The sequence below is a fragment of the Centroberyx affinis genome, unplaced genomic scaffold, assembly GCF_046629955.1.
Source record: "Centroberyx affinis isolate AG114_WGS23_722 - 3 ecotype Tasmania unplaced genomic scaffold, CSIRO-AGI_Caff_v1 ptg001052l_1, whole genome shotgun sequence".
In the NCBI taxonomy this organism is placed as follows: Eukaryota; Metazoa; Chordata; class Actinopteri; order Beryciformes; family Berycidae; genus Centroberyx; species Centroberyx affinis.
In genome coordinates this window covers 1-18745 of record NW_027279605.1, presented here as the reverse complement: position 1 = coordinate 18745, position 18745 = coordinate 1, and the positions used below count along the sequence as shown (strand labels likewise).

Below are 18745 nucleotides of genomic sequence, written 5' to 3'. Positions count from 1 at the left end.
GCGTGCGTGCGTTAGGGATGTGGTTAGGCGCGCTATGCCCACATCCCTAACGAAAAATCACAATAATAAAGGAGTAAAGGACTATATTCTCTCAGAGACGTATATGTCTGTAGTAGCCTACTTAATGCTATACAATTCGTAACATATACCATTCCTATATATTACACAATGCATAGGCCAACAGTATCTATCTATCTATCTATCTATCTAGAGGCAGACAGATCACAGACAGAGTTGGAGGTAAAGGAAAGTGAGCACTAGCTGAGTGAAATGTTCAAGATTGAATATCAGAGGAACAGAGATCATAATGTGAGGGGGGGGGGGGGGTGGAGTTGAAATCAATTTCATGCCTCTGTGAAGAATAATTGTGGTGAATTTTCACATTGTAATATTATGATAGCTAGATGCGTCTTTGTCACGGTCATGAAGATTTTTCTTAACTTAACTGCAGGTAACAAACAAAAACACAGTGTATAAATAAAACATGCAGAGAACAAGGCAAGGGGTTACAAACGATTACGACAGGTAGCTAACTAAAAACAATCTCAGTTTCTATAGTTCAGGCTCGCCAAATTTAGTGGGTGCGCAGGCACGTAGCGCGCCCCCCCCCTACCTCGAGGTAGGGAGGGAGCCCCCACCCGTCTCTCTCTCTCTCTCTCTCTCTCTCTCTCTCCTCCCCTCCTCCTCCACCACTCCCATTCTTTCTCCCCCTCTCCTCTCCCCCCCTCCCTTCCTCCTCGGGCACCTCCCATCATCTTGATACAACGTCATCAGCCCGTGCAGACAACCCAGCAAACGTCAGTGGATTCTGTTGGCCGCTGAAGCCATTGTAAACATGTAGCCATTTCATCAATCTAGCCATATTGTTATTAAGCGTTGTCTAAGAATTGGCAACTAATTTGACACTAGTTACAGTAACGATGGCCATGTTGCAGAAAATGGAAGTTTCGGAACGAGGACTGTACAGTATTAGCTTGATAGCTAACGTTAGCTAACAACCAGGCCTGCGTGTATGAGGGTGGCCTTGCTAATTAGACAGCTAGCCTCTAGTTGGCAGCTACAACAGGCTAAATCGAGGTTAGCCAAACAAATAAGGATGACAAGCTTGTAGCTGCAGCTAAATAGCAAACGCCAAGGAGTGGAGAAAAAAATGAAGAAATCCAGAAGTGGTGGTGCCTCATCACCATTGAATGGTAAACAAGGTAAGTGTGGCATGTCGATAGATCGCTCTTGAGAGGTTTTGCGTTTTCAGTCTGGCTAATAGTAACGGTTATTAGGCTAACTTAGCAGTGGAGCCAAACACCTAGCTGTTAAGTTAATTATTTATCATGCAAAATCATGACCACCTCTACCGGTGTTGTTGTTGGAGTTAGCTACCCTCCCAGCAAACATCAGCCAATGTTTGACATGTAACGGTAGCAAGGTAAAGGCTAACTAAGTCTAACTAAGGCTAACTTATCCTCGGTAAGTGGCTAATATGAATTATTGCTTGATGTGTGCGCCCGTGTGTCAGACTGGGACTCCAGGCGGAAGAGGAAAATTGCGGACATCACACAAGCCCTGAGTGTGTGTCCGGTGGATGTAGCAGCTCTGAGGAGGATGGCCATCAGTGAGGGAGGACTACTGACTGACGAGATCCGCTGTCAAGTATGGCCTCGGCTTCTCAACGTCCCCCCACACATCCTGGAACAGGATCAAGGTAAATGCAACACACACTCACATATATGTCAGTACACATACCTCCACTACTATGCGGGGTACTGTATTAACACACAAACTGGTAGCAGTGTGAGCGTCTCAGCAGGTGTAAACACTTACACACGCTCGACTGTTACATGGTAATAATACTGATGGTGAGATGTCCTGTCCAGAAACAGTAGAGCGGGAGAATAACAAGGACTACAACCAGGTGCTGCTGGATGTCCAGCGCTCACTACGGAGGTTCCCGCCTGGTGAGTAGAAACCTTACAAGTCTCAATGCCATCTAGCATCTCATTTGAGCTAATGCTGAGCATACAGACACCCACAGACTCTGCTAGTGTAGACAAACACACAGCCCAGCTCTTATTGAGGTGCTCTGTCCCAAGCGCACCTAATCTGGAGACTAGAGAGAAAACAATACAATATTGGTACCTTGAATTCTTAACTTGCTTGGCTATGTTTAGCATAGCCAAGGACTACAACTTGGCTATGTTTAGCATAGCCAAGCAAGTTAATGCACAGCACGTTGCTGCTCTGCCAACACTATTAGTGATTGGCTGTGAGAGAAGCAAGAATAAAAGGAATTTCTTCTGTGAAATATTTAAATGAAAATGTAATGTTGGTATAACTATATGGCATTAAAAAAACAAAAAAAAAACAATAATTAGGCTATATTTACATTTCACTATAGAGTCCCCCTTCAGTATACTCACTGGCATTTTGTATTGCTCAAAAAACTGCAACATGTTGGGTAATATTGGTTCTACACTGAAATTTTGTTGGGAAGGCGCATTTATTTATTTATTTTAATTTAGTCATTTTTGACACTGGTAGGAGTAATGACGGAATTACAATATGTAATTTGTGAAAAATTACTTTCTGCTCATTTTCTATGTTATTACTGTCATTGCTCCTATTTGAATACTTACACAATTTTCAGTGCATAGGCTATATTGATCAATTGATCTATATACTGATCAATTGAAGTTCTTGTTCTCGGTACTTGTATCGTCCAATCTACTTAATAAAGTACACAGTACTCATATCTGTTCTGAAAAATTGGCATCGGTGCACCTCTAGGATATTTTATATTTATGGGGTGCATCGGTGCAATGGCATGGCCTAGATGAAACCCTGCATAAGGTGACAGTGTTGACTTGTGTTGATGGACTTGTACAGGCATGCCAGACGAGCAGAGGGAGGGTCTTCAGGAAGAGCTAATTGACATCATCCTCAGAGTTCTGAAACGGAATCCCCAGCTGCACTACTACCAAGGATACCACGACATTGTCGTCACTTTCTTATTGGTCCTGGGAGAGCGCCTAGCAACTGCCCTAGTGGAGAAGCTGTCCACGCATCACCTCAGGTACCTCCTACACTCTAAATGATACTTTAGCTAGCTCCCTTACCCTCCTTCCTCCTTTCTCATTTTTTCTCTATGATGTGCTCACACACTGCTGTAGCTGTCTTCCTCCCTCCCTCTCTAATGGTTTCTCTATTGTGCGCTCTAAAACATACTTTCTCTTTCTTCCTCTTTCTCTCTCATTCTCAGGGACTTCATGGATCCTACCATGGACAACACTAAACACATTCTGAACTATCTGATGCCCATCATTGAGAGGGTAAACCCTGAGGTGCATGACTTCATGCAGCAGTAAGTCTCTCTGCTGTTTCAGTAACAGCACTACCTAAATTGTTTTCTTAATCTCCTATGAGATGTTGCCTTTAAGGGACATAAAACTTTGAAACATGATACAAGATGTGCAATATGAACATAATTGGTCAGCAATTTTTAATGTTCAAAGTTGAAAGAATTGAAAGGCTTCACTTCCCACACAGCTTGCCTTATGGTTATGATACTCACTACATTTACTCTGCTATCCCTATTTTACTTTGAGATACAAGCCATCACATGATGGCTTGTATTTCAAAGGTGATTTCAACATCATTATGAAACTTGGTTTTCACAACATGATCTTTCTTCAGAGCATGCGTTCCAAATTGTATGCAAGTTCCACCAAATATGCTGAAATAATGACACTTTGAGTCTGTTGCTTAGCACAATGATAATAATACTGATAATAATACAATGATGGATCCATAATTTCTACAACTGTTGTACAGTCTCAATACATTTCTACATCATTGTGTAAGTTACAACTACGTTGGGAACCTTTTCCATTTAGCCAAACTTAATAGACTCCTGTATAATGGCCATTATTTTAGGGGAATTCCTTAACCACAGACATTTTAATTAAGTCCTTAGATGGATCCACCACCACTTTATAAGTGGCAACCGTGATTACAATAGTATTTTCACTGTGTACATTGTTTCCCAAGGCAGAGGATGAAGCTATTGACAGCAGAGTTTTGAGAGAAGGTTTTACTGTGCACTAAAAGCATATTGATCCTATCAGAAATGTGGGAGTTAAAGTCTCTAAGGACTCAAGGACAGACCTCTCATTAAATCCTCAACTGTGTGGGATGGGTTGAAAGTTGTTAGGCCTCCTTATCTGACTTTCAGTTCCAGACCAAGCCATAACATAACTCAAGGCCCTAAAGCCTTCTGGACTAAGTGCTCCATATTTTGTCCACAAAGTGAACCATATCCACTGAGTGACAGACAGTGACCTTTAACCTCAGAAGAGATCCCTGTACATTTACAGTAACTTCAAGAAACAGGCACTAGCTTTAAGTTGCACAAGTGGTATTACAGAGTATGTTGTACCATCTTGATAAGTGATATTTCTGCCAGCAGTTTTGTAGTGTTAACTGATTGTCTGATGTTGTGTTGCTTTTATATTAAGTGACAGGCCCAGCTAGGCCCAGCTGATCTCTGTCATGTGTCGATTCTCAGGGCAGAGGTGGGCACTATCTTTGCCCTCAGTTGGCTGATCACCTGGTTTGGCCACGTCCTGTCAGACTTTCGCCATGTTGTCCGGTTGTATGACTTCTTCCTGGCCTGCCATCCACTGATGCCCATCTACTTTGCTGCTGTGGTGAGTTCCGTATAGTCTGCTCTATTAGTCCACTAGACAATTCCCTATACTCAAAGGGAGTGGTTTTTATACTCAGCTTTGATCTATGACTTAAGGTTCTTGTATTGATCACAAATTCTCAGAGGCAAGACAAGTTTGTATGAGCTAAATTTGTTGATGTCAAAGGCCAGACGGAAGGTGTCCTTTTAGTTGAGGCTTTGCATGCCCCAGACACAGTTGTGCCATTGACCCAATCCCAATATCCACCCTATGGACTAAGGACTGAGCCCTCACAGACTTAATTGACGTCACCTGTGTGCACAGCTGTAGTGTCTGAGTGTGAGAAGTTGTGAGGGCTCGAAATGGTATGGAGGAATGGGGCATCACATGTTGCCTTGACGACATCAGACGTCGCTATCTCCCGTTAATTAATCAGTTTGTAATTTAGGCCCTACTCTTTGCTTGTGTTTTTGTCTAAACAGCATTATTATCCTGAATTGTGTTTTGTTTTTTTTTTCTATTGGGAGGCATGATACATTGATACTGATTCTATGAATTGTAGGCAAGTTCCTCAGAAAAGTCTGCCGACATGCGGACTCGCAGAGAGGCCACATATGGGCATTGAAAAGTCTGCATCAGAGCCCTCACGCACTTGCTGGTTTTTCAATGGCAGCCCTAAACGCTCACGGACTTGTCGGGAACGCCGTGAGGCCGGACATTGGTATTGAGCCATTGTGTAAATGGCCTTTGTGACAACTTAAGGATATATTGTGTAATGTCATGCCTCATGGAGAGACTCGTGTCCAGAAATAGATTGCTAGGACATGATCACGCCATGACCTCTGCTCCATTTAGAGAGGAAATAGTAGAAGAGGAAAGGTGTTGTATACAGTGTATCCTGTGTGCAGTCATGTGATTATAGTAACCTTGCTTAACAGTGCGATCAGCCAATCACAGCAACCAATTGAAATTATGCATTTTACCCAGACTTTCTACTAACAACAGCACATCATTTAAAAGTGCACAGCAAGCATAAATAATACAATTCTAATGTAGCACTTTGTTTAACAGATCATTCTTATGGCTGTGTGACATAGCTGGCTTATCCATGTGTAAATCAATCAGGTTTTATCCAAACATAGTGATTACATGTCAGAGTGTGCTTGATGACTGAGGTGCTTACTCACCTATTGCCACTGGTGGTACATGAAAGTTTTACATTGCAGCAGCATAGGCTTCTGCCTTCTCTTACATGTTAAACTGGTTCTAATCTATTATCATAGCCTGTGAAATTCAAAACACGTCAGAAATGAACTGTTAGTGCCAGATGGACGACACGCCTACGCTACTAACGTTCTGCTGACTTCCGCAAATTGGCTCATACTTTGCACAGCATATGTTCGACCACTTTCCTGATCCATTAATTGAAACGTTTTTGTTGTTTTGATTGGGCAGTTGAAAAGCTGATCAGCTGATCGGTTGATCATGATGACCTATGAATGTTTACCTGCCGATCATGATTGGAGCCGATTGAATGGTGCATCACTATATAAAATGATAAATAAAAATGAGATTAAAAAGCAGGTCAACACTGGTTAACATTTACATCAAATCAAGTGTATAAAAGTGGCCACTGATTTGGCTTGCCTGATCTTCCCATGTGTATTTGTGTGTGTATTTGTCTGTGTGTATGTTATGTGTATTTGTGTTCCAGATTGTGCTGTACAGAGAAGAGGAGGTGTTGGACTGTGAGTGCGACATGGCCATGGTCCACCACCTGCTGTCCCAGATTCCCCAGGATCTGCCGTATGAGACGCTTATCAGTCGAGCGGGAGACCTCTTTGTCCAGTTCCCACCCTCTGAACTGGCTAGAGAGGCTGCCACACAGGAGAGGTACGTCTGCCTTACATTTACCACCTTACCTTTTAAAGGAAAAAAGCATAGTTTTTTGCCATTGACTTTGTTAACACAATGATATTCATATTTCATAGTTACTTCAACTTCTTGCCAGCTTTCATTATTCACTCACACACTCTCTCTCTCACTCTATCTCAGTCTCTCTATTTACCTTTCCCTTTCCCTCCCCAGCACCGCAGCCTCTACCTTTAAGGACTTTGACCTAGCATCCACTCAACAGCAACCAGACTCTGTTCTCCGTCGCCGTCGGCGACAAAAACAGGCTGCGCTGGAGAGCTCAGGGGCGGGCCCAATAGTAGCGGTGGCCCAACCTTCGGCAGCCCGGCGGTTCGTTCGATTGGCTGTCATGGGTCTGACGGTGGCTCTAGGGGCAGCAGCTATCGCTGTTGTCAACACTGCCCTGGAGTGGGCCCCCAAACTGGACCTGTTTCCTTGATCCGCCTCTCCTTTGACCCCCTACACTCCAACTCGTCTCCCCTTGACTGAATCTGCTAGGTCTGTTTCTAAGACCCATTAACTTAACTACACACTGCAGTCGGCAGCACTGTCTGAAGTTGGCTTCCTAAGCTGGACCTGTCCTCCCTACTCCTTTCCCTACCTGGATGCGTCTAAAAATCCTACCTAGAACTGCTAAGGCCACAGTTTGGGGCCCTTTTTATGACTCTCTTCCAAAGAGTGTCCACCGCTATAACCATAACAACAGCTGGTGCTCTGAAGCGAGAAGAATCCATCTCATAATAGTGAAGAGACATATTTCTGAAAACATTTATTGATGATGACATCATCAAAATGTAATTATATTTGGAAATAGGATAATCTGATGTTAAGAAATGTTATGCTCACAGAGATTTAGGCTGTTGAGGCGAAAGCTTGGTGGCCTCACTAGGCTTGAAACTGCTGCCAATGAAGAGAGTGAGAGTGTTTGTATGCGAGTGTGCGCGTGTGTATGGTCGCAACGCATTTGTTCTCTATTTGATACCTGGACTGAGACCAAATACAGGATTGTCCAAATCCTATCTCTGTATGTTTTAGTGTTTAATTTCGTAATTTTATAGGTATGTAAGTAGCTGTAAGGGGACATGGTCATGACACACAGGCACTTTTCAGAGGCCATGTTAATAGGCAGTTAAGGTTTCATCCTTTCATTGTGTTCCTAGGTCATCATGTTCCTTAAAAGTTGTGTTTCTTAGAACCGCTTGAGTCCGAAAAACAAAAGAGAACTTGTCTCCCTCCCCTGGGAACCAGCAACCTTCAAAACATAACAGTTGTTACCCTTGTCTACCCAATTTGGTTTCAGCCCTGGTTGACTTAACATGCCTTTGCTCAGTTGTATCTGTTTGGTGCTAAGCCACCATGTTTACTCTAATTTATTTGTAAAGGGCTTTTAACAAAACAGGTTTTGGTGTTATCAAACTAAGCATTCTGTAGGCTGCTTTGGACTTCATTTTGTATCTCAAAATGAAGTCTGAGATACAAAGTATACAGAGTATTAGGCCACAGAATGGAATAATGACATGTATATTCAAGAAAGAACAAATAAACTGTGGAAAAATGGTTAGCTGGCCACTATAGCTGGCCAGCTTCTTACTAAATTGTTCCAGCTGTACAATCTTGAAAATGTGCCTGTGTATCATGGCCCCAGTTAACTATGGTAAACATTTTGCCTCACGCTTTACTGGAGTTGATGATTAAATCTCTCCTCATAGTTCAGCAGCACACACACTCCCTCACACAATGGCCTGGTCACAGAGAAAATATCAGAACTGGGGCAAGTGCAATTGAAATTAAGTGGATACCATGTCCTTTGGGTTGGCACAGCGGGGGACCCGGTTTGCAAAGACTGCATTAGAATTGCGAAAACACTTTAGAAATTTAGTTGGACAAAGATGCTTTTCTCACTCCCACTGGAAGGGTGCTCATGTCAGAAAACCCGCCAGAACCATTGATTGCATTGAGTATTTTTATTTGCTTTTAAACCTGGAGTTAGCTTAAGCATTTTCATTCAATCACTTATTTAAAGTAGTATGGAATTGCATAGATTTCAGTGGTATTCTGCCCAAGGTCTGGAAAGTGGAATTCACCTAAATGCCCTAGTCTTATAGAAAATGCACAACAGCTTTTCAGAGCACTTCCTGCTAAAATGGCATATTTGGATTGTCTGTGATCTGTTGGATGTCTTTTGCTTAACAGAACTCTTCTGAATCATGACTGGCTGTGTTCTAGGTCACCTACATTGGAGGGCACAACAACCAATGGTAATTAAAGTAAGGTGAGATGGTGAGACGTTTTTTTGCTGTATAATAGACTGAACACTTGGATATCCCACTTCAATATATTATGTGATATAGATGGCCTTTGTACTGAAGCACGTATTCAGGTGGTATGGGATCTACAAACTCACTGAAATGAAGGTGACCTGGAACACACTCAAGGATGCTCTGAGGTGCCTGAGAGTACAGTTGTTCAGCAGTATTATAATACACCATATATCTGCACTCAGTGGTTCTCTTTCATTTTCATTGCACTAAGTGATTTATTTGCCTTTTATGTTTATTTTGTTATGATGAATCTGTTATACTAATGTAAAGTTGTACAAGAGAATGCTAATAAACTAGAGTGAAGATGCACAATGTATTTGTTCGGACACATGCACGCACTCATCCATGCACACAAATACACACCAATTCAACCAAGGAATAATGACTACTAAATGTTAGTAGTCTTTTAGTAGAATTGTGTTTCCTTGGTTTCTCTCAGGGCTAAAAAACAAAAGTAATCTGAAAGTGATTGAAGACAGAAGCACCAGTTTACCAGCGTGATTAAAGGTGCAACGCAAAAACAAAACTTCACACAGATACAAGAAAAGGAAAAAAAAAAGTTGTATAATGGTTATTGTACTATATCTTTATATGGAAGAACACTCAAATTACAGGAGAACTGTATGCCTGACAATACAGCATTCATATTTATCCACCCTTTTATTAGAGTATATATGAAATAGCAGGTATCAGAAATCGCTACTTCTTTCATTGGTTCACAGCAGCTTGTTCTGCATTATAAACACATTGACATTATCCTTCACATATAGAAATAGTTAAGAATTAGTAGTAATTACAACATATTACCTTACCCAATTAGCAACATTCCACATAATTTCTGCCCAAAGAAAATTCCTTGTTTACAGTATGTGTTAACTACGGGCTGAGAGGATTTATATATTTGAGCAGACCTCGTTCACAAAATATTACATTTCTGTCATGAAGGAAAAAAGTTACGTTATGGTATGTTTAAGTTTGAGCTGAAGCCAAACTAGACTGAACACAAAATCATGGCTGGCACACCACTCTGAACTGGGATGAAAGCAGTAGCCAGAGGTAAAAATGCACATTAAGCATAAAATCAGGTACAATATGAGCATATTTATGACAGAAAATGTCATCAAAGCATCAGTTACCACACTGGCAGTCGGTACTGTCAGTGGTGGGGATGTAGAACATAGCTGACAATTTCTGTACAATTCAAAACAAGGCTAGAAACAAGCAAAATAAATCAAAAATATAGATTCGTTCAGACAGCAGTTAGACATAACAGTTATGAGGGTCAAAGCAGCTAGCAGTTGAGGTCTGTTTCTTTAGACAGAGTGTGTGTGCTTGCTCTTGCATGTGTGTGTTCACAAGTGTGCTTGTCTCAGTGGCAGTTTCGGCAGTTGGGGTGACAGAGCTGATTGTTGACTCGACATCTGCAGCCACCTGATGTGTCTCCGCTGCCCTGTAAGAGACAGGCACAAGTCAGATGCACAGCTGTTTGCCATCCAACTTTCCTGAATACTCTGAATCAACAGTGTGTGTGTGTGTGTGTCTGTCTATCTGAGTGTGGTATCTACATTTCCGTATGTGTGTGTGTGTGCGTGTTTACTTGCGGTCCCCAGCGAGCCTGTTTGGTGACCCAGCAGATCTCCGTCTTGCACATCAGGCAGCAGATCCAATCGCAGCCATCTTTTTTCTGGACAATGATGTCACAGCGGGGACAGTGCATGGCCTCCCCATTCTGCAACAAGCCCTAGAGTGAAATACAATAAAATAATGTAAAAGGCAATCAAGCCATAGACTGAAATACATGGAAATGCATTCACTCAGACACTCAACCAATCGATCAATCAATCATCATTCAATCATCAGTCAACCAATCAGTGAATGTTTATATACCACTGCTCATACAAAAAATTTAATTCCAGATGCTTGATAGTAATAAAAAGAAAAATTGACTAAAGTCACAAGATTAAACAGTTAGCACTGAGATGGGAAGCAAGGCATAAAAGCTAAAACATATTTGATACAAAAATAATAACAACAAGGCTAGCAAAAGATACAAAAAATAGAGCTATCAGTTTCTCTATGATAAATGTATCTGATAGAAAACAAAGGCTTTTAAGTGATCGTAATAAGGATGAAGGATGATCTGGAGGCACTGCAGGAATTACAATATTGGTTAAGAGTAGTAGAGGCTACAAGCCTGTGCATATAGAGGAAATGTGCAGTTCTTTATTAACTTATTTTATGGCTTTTCTGCTTTATTCAATACCACATTAGAGAGAGAGAGAGAGGGAGAGACATACTGTAGGTCAAGAGCTCCCATAAGCTATAGTCCTTTCACATAAATTTATATACTTTTTAATGATAAGTCAAAATGTTCTAAAAAAGTGAAATACCTCCAGCATCTGCTTGGTCTGCTTGGCCGCCAGGTCATTCTCTGCTCGGATGCGCAGGTCATCCTGGTACTCCTTACAGTTCATGTCCTTATGGATGGCCTGCAAACACACACAGACTGTCAACTTCCGCTTATGTTAAAAAACAGTTCTGTGATCAATTAACAATAGCAGTGTGGCTGAAGTATCTCAAGTATCCAAACTTCCACCATGTCACACATAAACTACCTTGCAGAGAATGCAGTTAGTTTCGTTGCAAAGTTCACAGGGGAACTCGTTGACTTCGTCCTCATAGATGCACCAGCCTGGGCAGTTGAGAGTCTGGCAGTGGAAGCTGTGCTCCGAGCGGCTTTCTGCGATGCTCAGACGCAACTCCAGAAACCGCTGGTGCTCCTCTTCTGTCAGGAGCTGCACTCAAAGAGACACAAACAAGTGAGTGAAGTAAGGAGAGAGAGAGAGAGAAGCTATTTGTTTTTACTTGTTACATTTTCAATAATCAGTGTCCAATAGGATTATTTTTGAACCCTTGGCCCTCTGCCCATGGTAGATTTTGGCTTTTGAACTGATGCCATCCCTGTGTTACACTCACAGCCTTGATCTCTCGGTCTTGTAGCTTGCTGTTACAACTGTAGTCGTTGTCCATGAAGGGGCAGGACACTTCAGCATCCTGGCTGTTCACTATGGTCCCCTTCAGACATTCCCTGGAATAGGACACACACATACACACACACACACACACACACACACACACACACACACACACAAAAGATGGAATGCAGGGAAATGTCATTAATACATCAGTAGGTATTCCAGGGTAGGAGGTACATTGCTTTTCAAAGTGCAACTGATTACATCCCTAAAATGTAGCTATTTTATAATATCACAGGCCTTATGATAGACACTAAATTTGATTATTATTATTATTTTACTTTGATTTGAACTATATGGAACTCATCAACTGCATTGGTTGTTCATGCAACTATATCACCCTCAACAAAACTATGAGTAAATATAAATGCAGAAAAATAGTCATCTCTTGCACCTATTGGCATGTATATGGCCAGTGGAAGCTTTTAGAAAGTGAACACAATATTATTATCCTTATTATTATTACATAGATGATTTCAGTGACAACACTATATTCCTGTGTCTGACCTGCAGAAGCTGTGCAGACACTCTCTGAGCGTGACGCTCTCCCCTGGCTGCACGGAAGTGTAGCAGATGGGACAATCCATCTCCAAGGGGTTGGGGACGAGGCTATGATCATCTGTCTCCAGCAGGGACTGGAAGTTCCTCTCTCGCTCCTCCTCCACAGCCTTCATCACCCAGAAAGAGAGGGAAACACACATGCACAAAACAGAGAGAGAGAGAGAGAGAGAGAAAGAAAGAGATAATTTATTGTTGTCATTTGCTATTTTGTTAATCTATAATACTGCATCTTAAGTTTCCTTTTCTCTGTTTCTTTGCTTCCTTCTTACAGGTTAATGTATGACATGACACACTGTATGACTATATAGAGTCCATACTGCTTTGGTAACATTGTATCCTAACAGTCATGCCAATAAAGCATATTTGAATTTGGGAGAGAGAGAGAGAGAGAGAGAGAGAGAGAGAGAGAGAGAGAGAGAGAGAGAGAGAGAGAGATAGAGCAACAGAGACAGAGAGAGAATTCAAGGCAGAAGAAGCAGTAGTATCATTATTATCCTTATCATCACCAACAGCATCCTGTGTGTTGTCATGGTAATCTTGTGTCGCTGTAAAATGGAGTGAAAAGTGAAACAGCTGGGGACGGAGACTATTATGATGGCTTTCTGTCTGTCCAGCTGTAATCCAGCAGCATCACCATGGTTATCAGCTCTACTCTATATTGCTGTAATGTTTACCTGCCCATACCGCAGTCTATTATCAAGAAAACGTCTTGGTCCTGTATCTTATTACCATTATTATTTGTTGGGGCTGCATATTACCATCATCTTGGCTTCCAGCTGCACACTATGTTGTGATGTTATGTTGGGTGTTCACCCAAAATGCAGGCCAATTGCTGATGGGTCCCCACGCAACAAAAGTACTATGTTCTAATGAGCCGGGGTAACAGGCTCATTAAAACATGGTCAAAACAGATCAAATTTATTCAAGTTGGAGACCGGGCTGAAAAGATTTAGGAACCCTGCTTCTTATATTGTCATGACATTGTCATTGTCATGTCATTACCTGTCAGTAGGGATGGGATGACATGCTTATGTCATGATACGATATGCGATACAGGGTTCAGGATTCAATACAACCACGATACAATGTAATAAATACAAGTTCAATGACAACAAAATATGACATGACATATGTGCAGATTATATTTCTGAGCCTCATATCTTTCTAGCAATGGCATTGGCTTGCTAGAGTGTAAACAACTATTTAAAAATGCCATTACAAAGTGTCAAATATATAATAAAGTAAATATGTCATAAATAAATAATAAATAATACATATATAATGAAGTAAAAAATATAATATCAATGAAGAGCTTGTGAAACTGTGATGGGCAAGTCATCTCATTTGTGATCACTACAGCAGAGTAAAATGTAGCTAATATCGCAATTCATTTTTCAGCCCCATGATACGTATTGCCATATTTATATTGTGATATATTGATTGATATATCGTCCCATCCCTACCTGTCAGTTTTCTTTTAAGCTTATTTTTTGGGGCATTTTTTGACTTTATTAGATAGTTGAAAGTGGAGAGAGACAGTAAAAATTGGGAGAGAGAGGGGGATGACATGCAACACAGGTCCTGAGCCGGACCTGGTAAGCCATGGTAAGCACCTTAGACCACTGATCCACTGTCCTGGTGGACCAGGACGGTGCCAGCTTTCTTAGCAGCATTGTTACCTGTTGGTACTGCAGCATGGCCAGCTGCTCCTGCTGCAGTCTCAGAATCTCCTCCTGGTCCGGCTGGTAGACGTCGGGCACCTGGTAAGCCACTGGCCGCTCGTCTCCACACATCTCACAGCCGGGACGCGTTGGCTTGTTCACGTAGGTACACTGCTTACAGGACCACCCCAACTGTATACACACATACACACACACACACATTCAAAAAAACATAGACATGCACACGAATGCGTGCACGCACAATATTGAGAGACGACACCCTTACAGCCTCATTCACACTCCTAACACTGACATATTTGCTAATACAGTAATGTATGACGTGATATAAAATAGTTTGCATTCTGACCTGAGGTTTGGGAAGCAAAGGAGGAGGTATAGTAATCGACGGTGGTTTGGGGGGAAGAGGAGGAGGAGTCTGTGGAGTCTCTGGAAGAGGAGCTATCTTCTCACCACCGCCTCCCCCCAACCCTCTGGGCACGAGAGACATCGACTCCATGATGCCTGGAGAATAGATTACCATTCAATTTAACATCAATTTAACCACTAAGTTGACTAATTATTTATTTCCTCTTGTAATCATGGCCGAAATTGCAAAACATCTTCATCTTAACAAGTCATTCAGTCTATTATTGAGTCCTAATATCGTATTTTTCTTAGGTGAAAAATGTTGCCAATGGGGTTAGATCATTTCACTTGTTTCCAATACAAATACACTTTTTTCAAGAATTTGTGTAGAATAAGTGTCATTTTGTTGTTTGTAGTGCAGACTATTGATCTGCCTTATTCTGACTTGTTTCAAGATACTGACACTCATTTCTAGAAAATTCCTGAAAGAAGTGAAACTTCATTGGAAATTATCTCACCTCACTGGTAGAATCTTGGTGTAAGAAAAATAAAATTTGAAGGCTAAATATGAGACTAAATTAACTTTTTTTTTTGCAGTGTGGCAGCAGAAAAGCATTTCTGCCTGAACAACCAGACCTACTGGTATAAACAAATTTGTCATTCTCTCAAACCAGTTGCCTATGTACTTTTCTGTGTTTTGAAAATTACTCAGTACAACTTCGTCCTGGGGTGTTTTTAAAATGCCTAGAGTGCATGCGCATGTATATATTTGGTCACATGTGCATGGTGCATGTATAGTAGGCGCATGAGTGCTTTCATTCATATATGTGTGTGTATGTGTGATACCGACTCTCTAGGCGTTGTTGCTCCTCGTCCAGCTGGTGTTGTTGCCGTGTGAGTTGAGCAGCATGGGCGGAGAGGATGAACAGGAACGCCTGGTCTCCACTCTTACGCACACCGTGGCTGAACAGCGTCTCTCGGTCCTGCGCCAACCGCTTGCCGATCACCCAGCGCTGCAGCGAAGGGTGGAACCCGTAGTCATGGCTGATCTGTTAACATAACATGAACACGTATTTCTTATATCTGAAGGACGGACAACCGTTCAGTAACACCACATTTAATGACTAAGGGTGATGAAGCGTTTACTCTCACTTCTTTTTTTTAAAGATTTAGTTTTTTGGCATTTTATGCTTTATTTGAGAGATATAGTGAGAGAGAGACAGGAAGGTATGGGAGAGAGCGAGGGGAGGACATGCAGCAAAGGACCACGGGTCGGATTCAAACCTGGGTCGCTGCAGGAAAGCCTGAGCCAAATGGTACGCGCCGTACTCGGTGAGCAACCAGGGCGCCCCTACTCTCACTTCTAATCATGACTGGCAATAACAGAAAGCGTGTGTGTGCAAGTGTGTGTACATGCATGTAAACGAAAGAAAGTCACACACTGACATCATTTGTATGACAGAATTGCACCATAGATTATATTTCATGCTGTAAACTATTTCAAAAAACATAAATCACCAACAGAAGCCAAGAATGTATAGGCCTACTGACACATATAAAACAAACATATAATTAAATGTATTGCTTGATAGATGGATAGATAGATTGCAGCGTAGAAACAGGCCAAAGTTAACAGGTCATGGCTCAGTTCAGTGTTTAGAGTTTCATATTATTCATAAGGTGTAGTGATGAAAATGATGTTGTGTCATCTGCAGTATGTGTTTGCCGTCATTTTATCAGCAGTATGAGTGCTACAGTACCTTGTCCTTGAGCTGCACTATAGTCATGTCAGGAGAAACCACAAGCGTCACTGGAATGTAGTTATCCGACTGAGCATCCTCCACTCCCACTTTCAACCTACAGGTAGAGAAGAATAGAATAGAATACAACAGAATACAATAGAACCACGCCAATTTTGAACTTATCTGATATTGTTGGTCTTATATCTGTCATATTTTGTGTTGTTGTTTATATTGGTATTGTATAGCCATATGAATGCGCGTCCACCCTCATATGAAACTCTCACCGTCACACCCCATTTCCAGCTTCATCTCAATCCTCCACGCAAACTCACACACACACACACACACACACACACACACGCACACACACACTTCTGTTGTTCACCTTGTGTTGTTGTACTTGACATTCACTCATAATGGTTCTATTGAATCAGAAGCCCATGTACTCTTACACTGTGAACTCTACACAGACATTCGTTCTGAATTATTTTTTCAACTCTCAAACCATGTTGTACATTTTAATGAGTATGATGATTTAAAATAAATTGTGTGTAATTTTAGCTGGTAAACACTGTATCAATGAATGTGCCAAAGCCTGCCACCTCATCCTTAACAGAAGTATTTTTTATTTATTTTTAGCCTGTGTCTCATGACTCTGAGTGGTCCTCAACTCTTTTTTTCCTGTCATTATTAGGGTAATGTGTTTATTGTAAACACACTTTACTCTGTATGATCTTTACGTTGAGGAGTGACATATGAATAAAAAAAACCCATCTATTTATCTATCTATCTATCTATCTATCTATCTATCTATCTATCTATCTATCTATCTTCCCTAACCCTAACCATCACCACTTAACACGATTCTAATCAAAACAGACCCCTAACCCTAGAAATAAACATTTTCCTTCAAAAATTGGGGAGATGGTCCTCACAAGTGACAACTATTTATGGTTTTCTATTATTGTGGAAACATTTGGTCACAGTAAGGAAGTCATAGCAGACCACACGCATACACACAGTGGCCTACCGTATGGAGGCCTGTGGGTAGGCCTGACTGCTGATGCTGACAGACACTGGAACGGAGAGTTCTGACAACCTCTGTGACAGCCTGACCGCCTCCTGTCCGTCTCCACCGCTGATGGCTTCACTCAGAGACTGGGCCAGTTCCTCCGCTGCACAGAGAGAGTTCATATCCTCACATGACTCATCAACACACTGTGAGAGTGGATAACACTTCTCATGACAACATGACAAGGTGATATGTGTATGCTGTGGAGCTGCACTGTCTAGGTCTCTCTCTCTCTCTCTCTCTTACACACTCAGAGCAGAATCACTTGACCCTGTTCTCTCAAATATGCTCTTTGATCCTATAAAGTTGGCTAGATCAGTGGTTGTCAAAATGGGGTCCGGGCACCCCCAGGGGTCCTTCAGGGTGTTACAGAGAGTCCCCGGAAAAATGAGGAATAGTTTAAATTTTACTAACCTGTAATTCACTGTAAATGATCCCACTTAGAGAATGTAGGCCTATTATAATTGTATTCACGGGTTTCACTCTCACCACTCTTATCTCCCCATATACAGTTATATGCTACAGTTCAATACTAAATTAACAACAACAAAAATCTTCCCATATGTGTGACACTGAGTCAAACTCTAATAAAATGGAGGTCCAATACTTGGGGGTCCGTGACAGCAAAGCGTTTCAGACCCCCTGCGCTAAATCACAGCTTCATTCATAATGACAAAATCGAAACTAGGTTATGGCTCACCTTCTTTTAAATTGACTGGTGGGATAACTTCAGAAGCCATAGTTAGACCTGAAATGACAGAAAACACGAAATGTGTCAAGCAAAGATTTCAGTTGCGACAATATTTTTAAGACTGAATAGTTCACATCCAACCTCCTAAAGTCGTCTTTCTTACAGCTCTATCTGCGCCCAACAACCAGAAACTACTTCTCGGTCGACTTGAAGTAGCCTAAACAGTAGGCTATTTCCAGTTTGATGAAAGAATAGATTTAATAACAAAATTGTTCACCCAGTATCTGTTTTATTCTTAAGTGTCGGCGTCTAGTTTTATTGTCAGACACAGCAGGTAAAACGGAAAGTGAAACTGAGTGTAAATTCAGGAAGAGACGGTTTAAAGGATCCATTTGGAATCGGTGGCCTATGCTCCGCCCTACGTGTTATTTCTGAAAACATGAAACTTTGGAATCTTGATTTTTAATGCGTTATAAAATAATATTAAAAAAAATAAATAAAAAAGTAGGCCTATTTCATTTGAATGTCTGTTTGTTTACTCTTACCATCTGCTGTAGCCACTTAATCCAAACATGTTTTTTTCTATCTTAAAGACTTGTATAGCCTACACAAATCATCAAATCCATGCTATTTCAGACATAGGCCTACTTCCATTTAAGAATAGAATAGAATAGAATAGAATAGAATAGAATAGAATAGAAAA

The 18745-nt window shown here is 41.3% G+C and overlaps 2 protein-coding genes across 6 annotated transcripts; one reads left to right on the top strand and one right to left on the bottom strand.

Moving 5' to 3' along the window:
* Positions 1-811: 811 nt before the first annotated feature.
* tbc1d20 (TBC1 domain family, member 20) lies at positions 812-9216 on the top strand. Of its 3 annotated transcripts, none has more exons than XM_071522988.1 (8): positions 812-1202; positions 1514-1699; positions 1878-1952; positions 2881-3067; positions 3254-3355; positions 4559-4700; positions 6394-6572; positions 6768-9216. In XM_071522988.1, exons 1-8 carry the CDS (start codon positions 1151-1153, stop codon positions 7030-7032), a joined length of 1188 nt encoding a protein of 395 aa, XP_071379089.1. In that variant the 5' UTR covers positions 812-1150; the 3' UTR covers positions 7033-9216. The 3 variants fall into 3 exon arrangements, with proteins under 3 accessions (XP_071379089.1, XP_071379088.1, XP_071379090.1); XM_071522987.1 differs by having other exon boundaries at positions 1872-1952; XM_071522989.1 differs by having other exon boundaries at positions 812-1208; positions 1872-1952.
* Positions 9217-9488: 272 nt separating this feature from the next.
* Positions 9489-18383, bottom strand: rbck1 (RanBP-type and C3HC4-type zinc finger containing 1). 3 transcript variants are annotated; one of them, XM_071522993.1, is made up of 13 exons: positions 18320-18383; positions 18052-18099; positions 17310-17454; positions 16298-16394; positions 15388-15586; positions 14539-14693; positions 14190-14363; positions 12457-12617; positions 11891-12002; positions 11530-11709; positions 11305-11403; positions 10512-10655; positions 9489-10364 (listed from the first exon to the last, which is right to left on the bottom strand). In XM_071522993.1, the coding sequence occupies exons 2-13, from the start codon at positions 18089-18091 to the stop codon at positions 10284-10286; spliced, it is 1587 nt and encodes a 528-aa protein (XP_071379094.1). In that variant the 5' UTR covers positions 18092-18099; positions 18320-18383; the 3' UTR covers positions 9489-10283. The 3 variants fall into 3 exon arrangements, with proteins under 3 accessions (XP_071379094.1, XP_071379093.1, XP_071379092.1); XM_071522992.1 differs by having other exon boundaries at positions 18184-18377; XM_071522991.1 differs by having other exon boundaries at positions 18206-18377.
* Between the last annotated feature and the right edge of the window lie 362 nt (positions 18384-18745).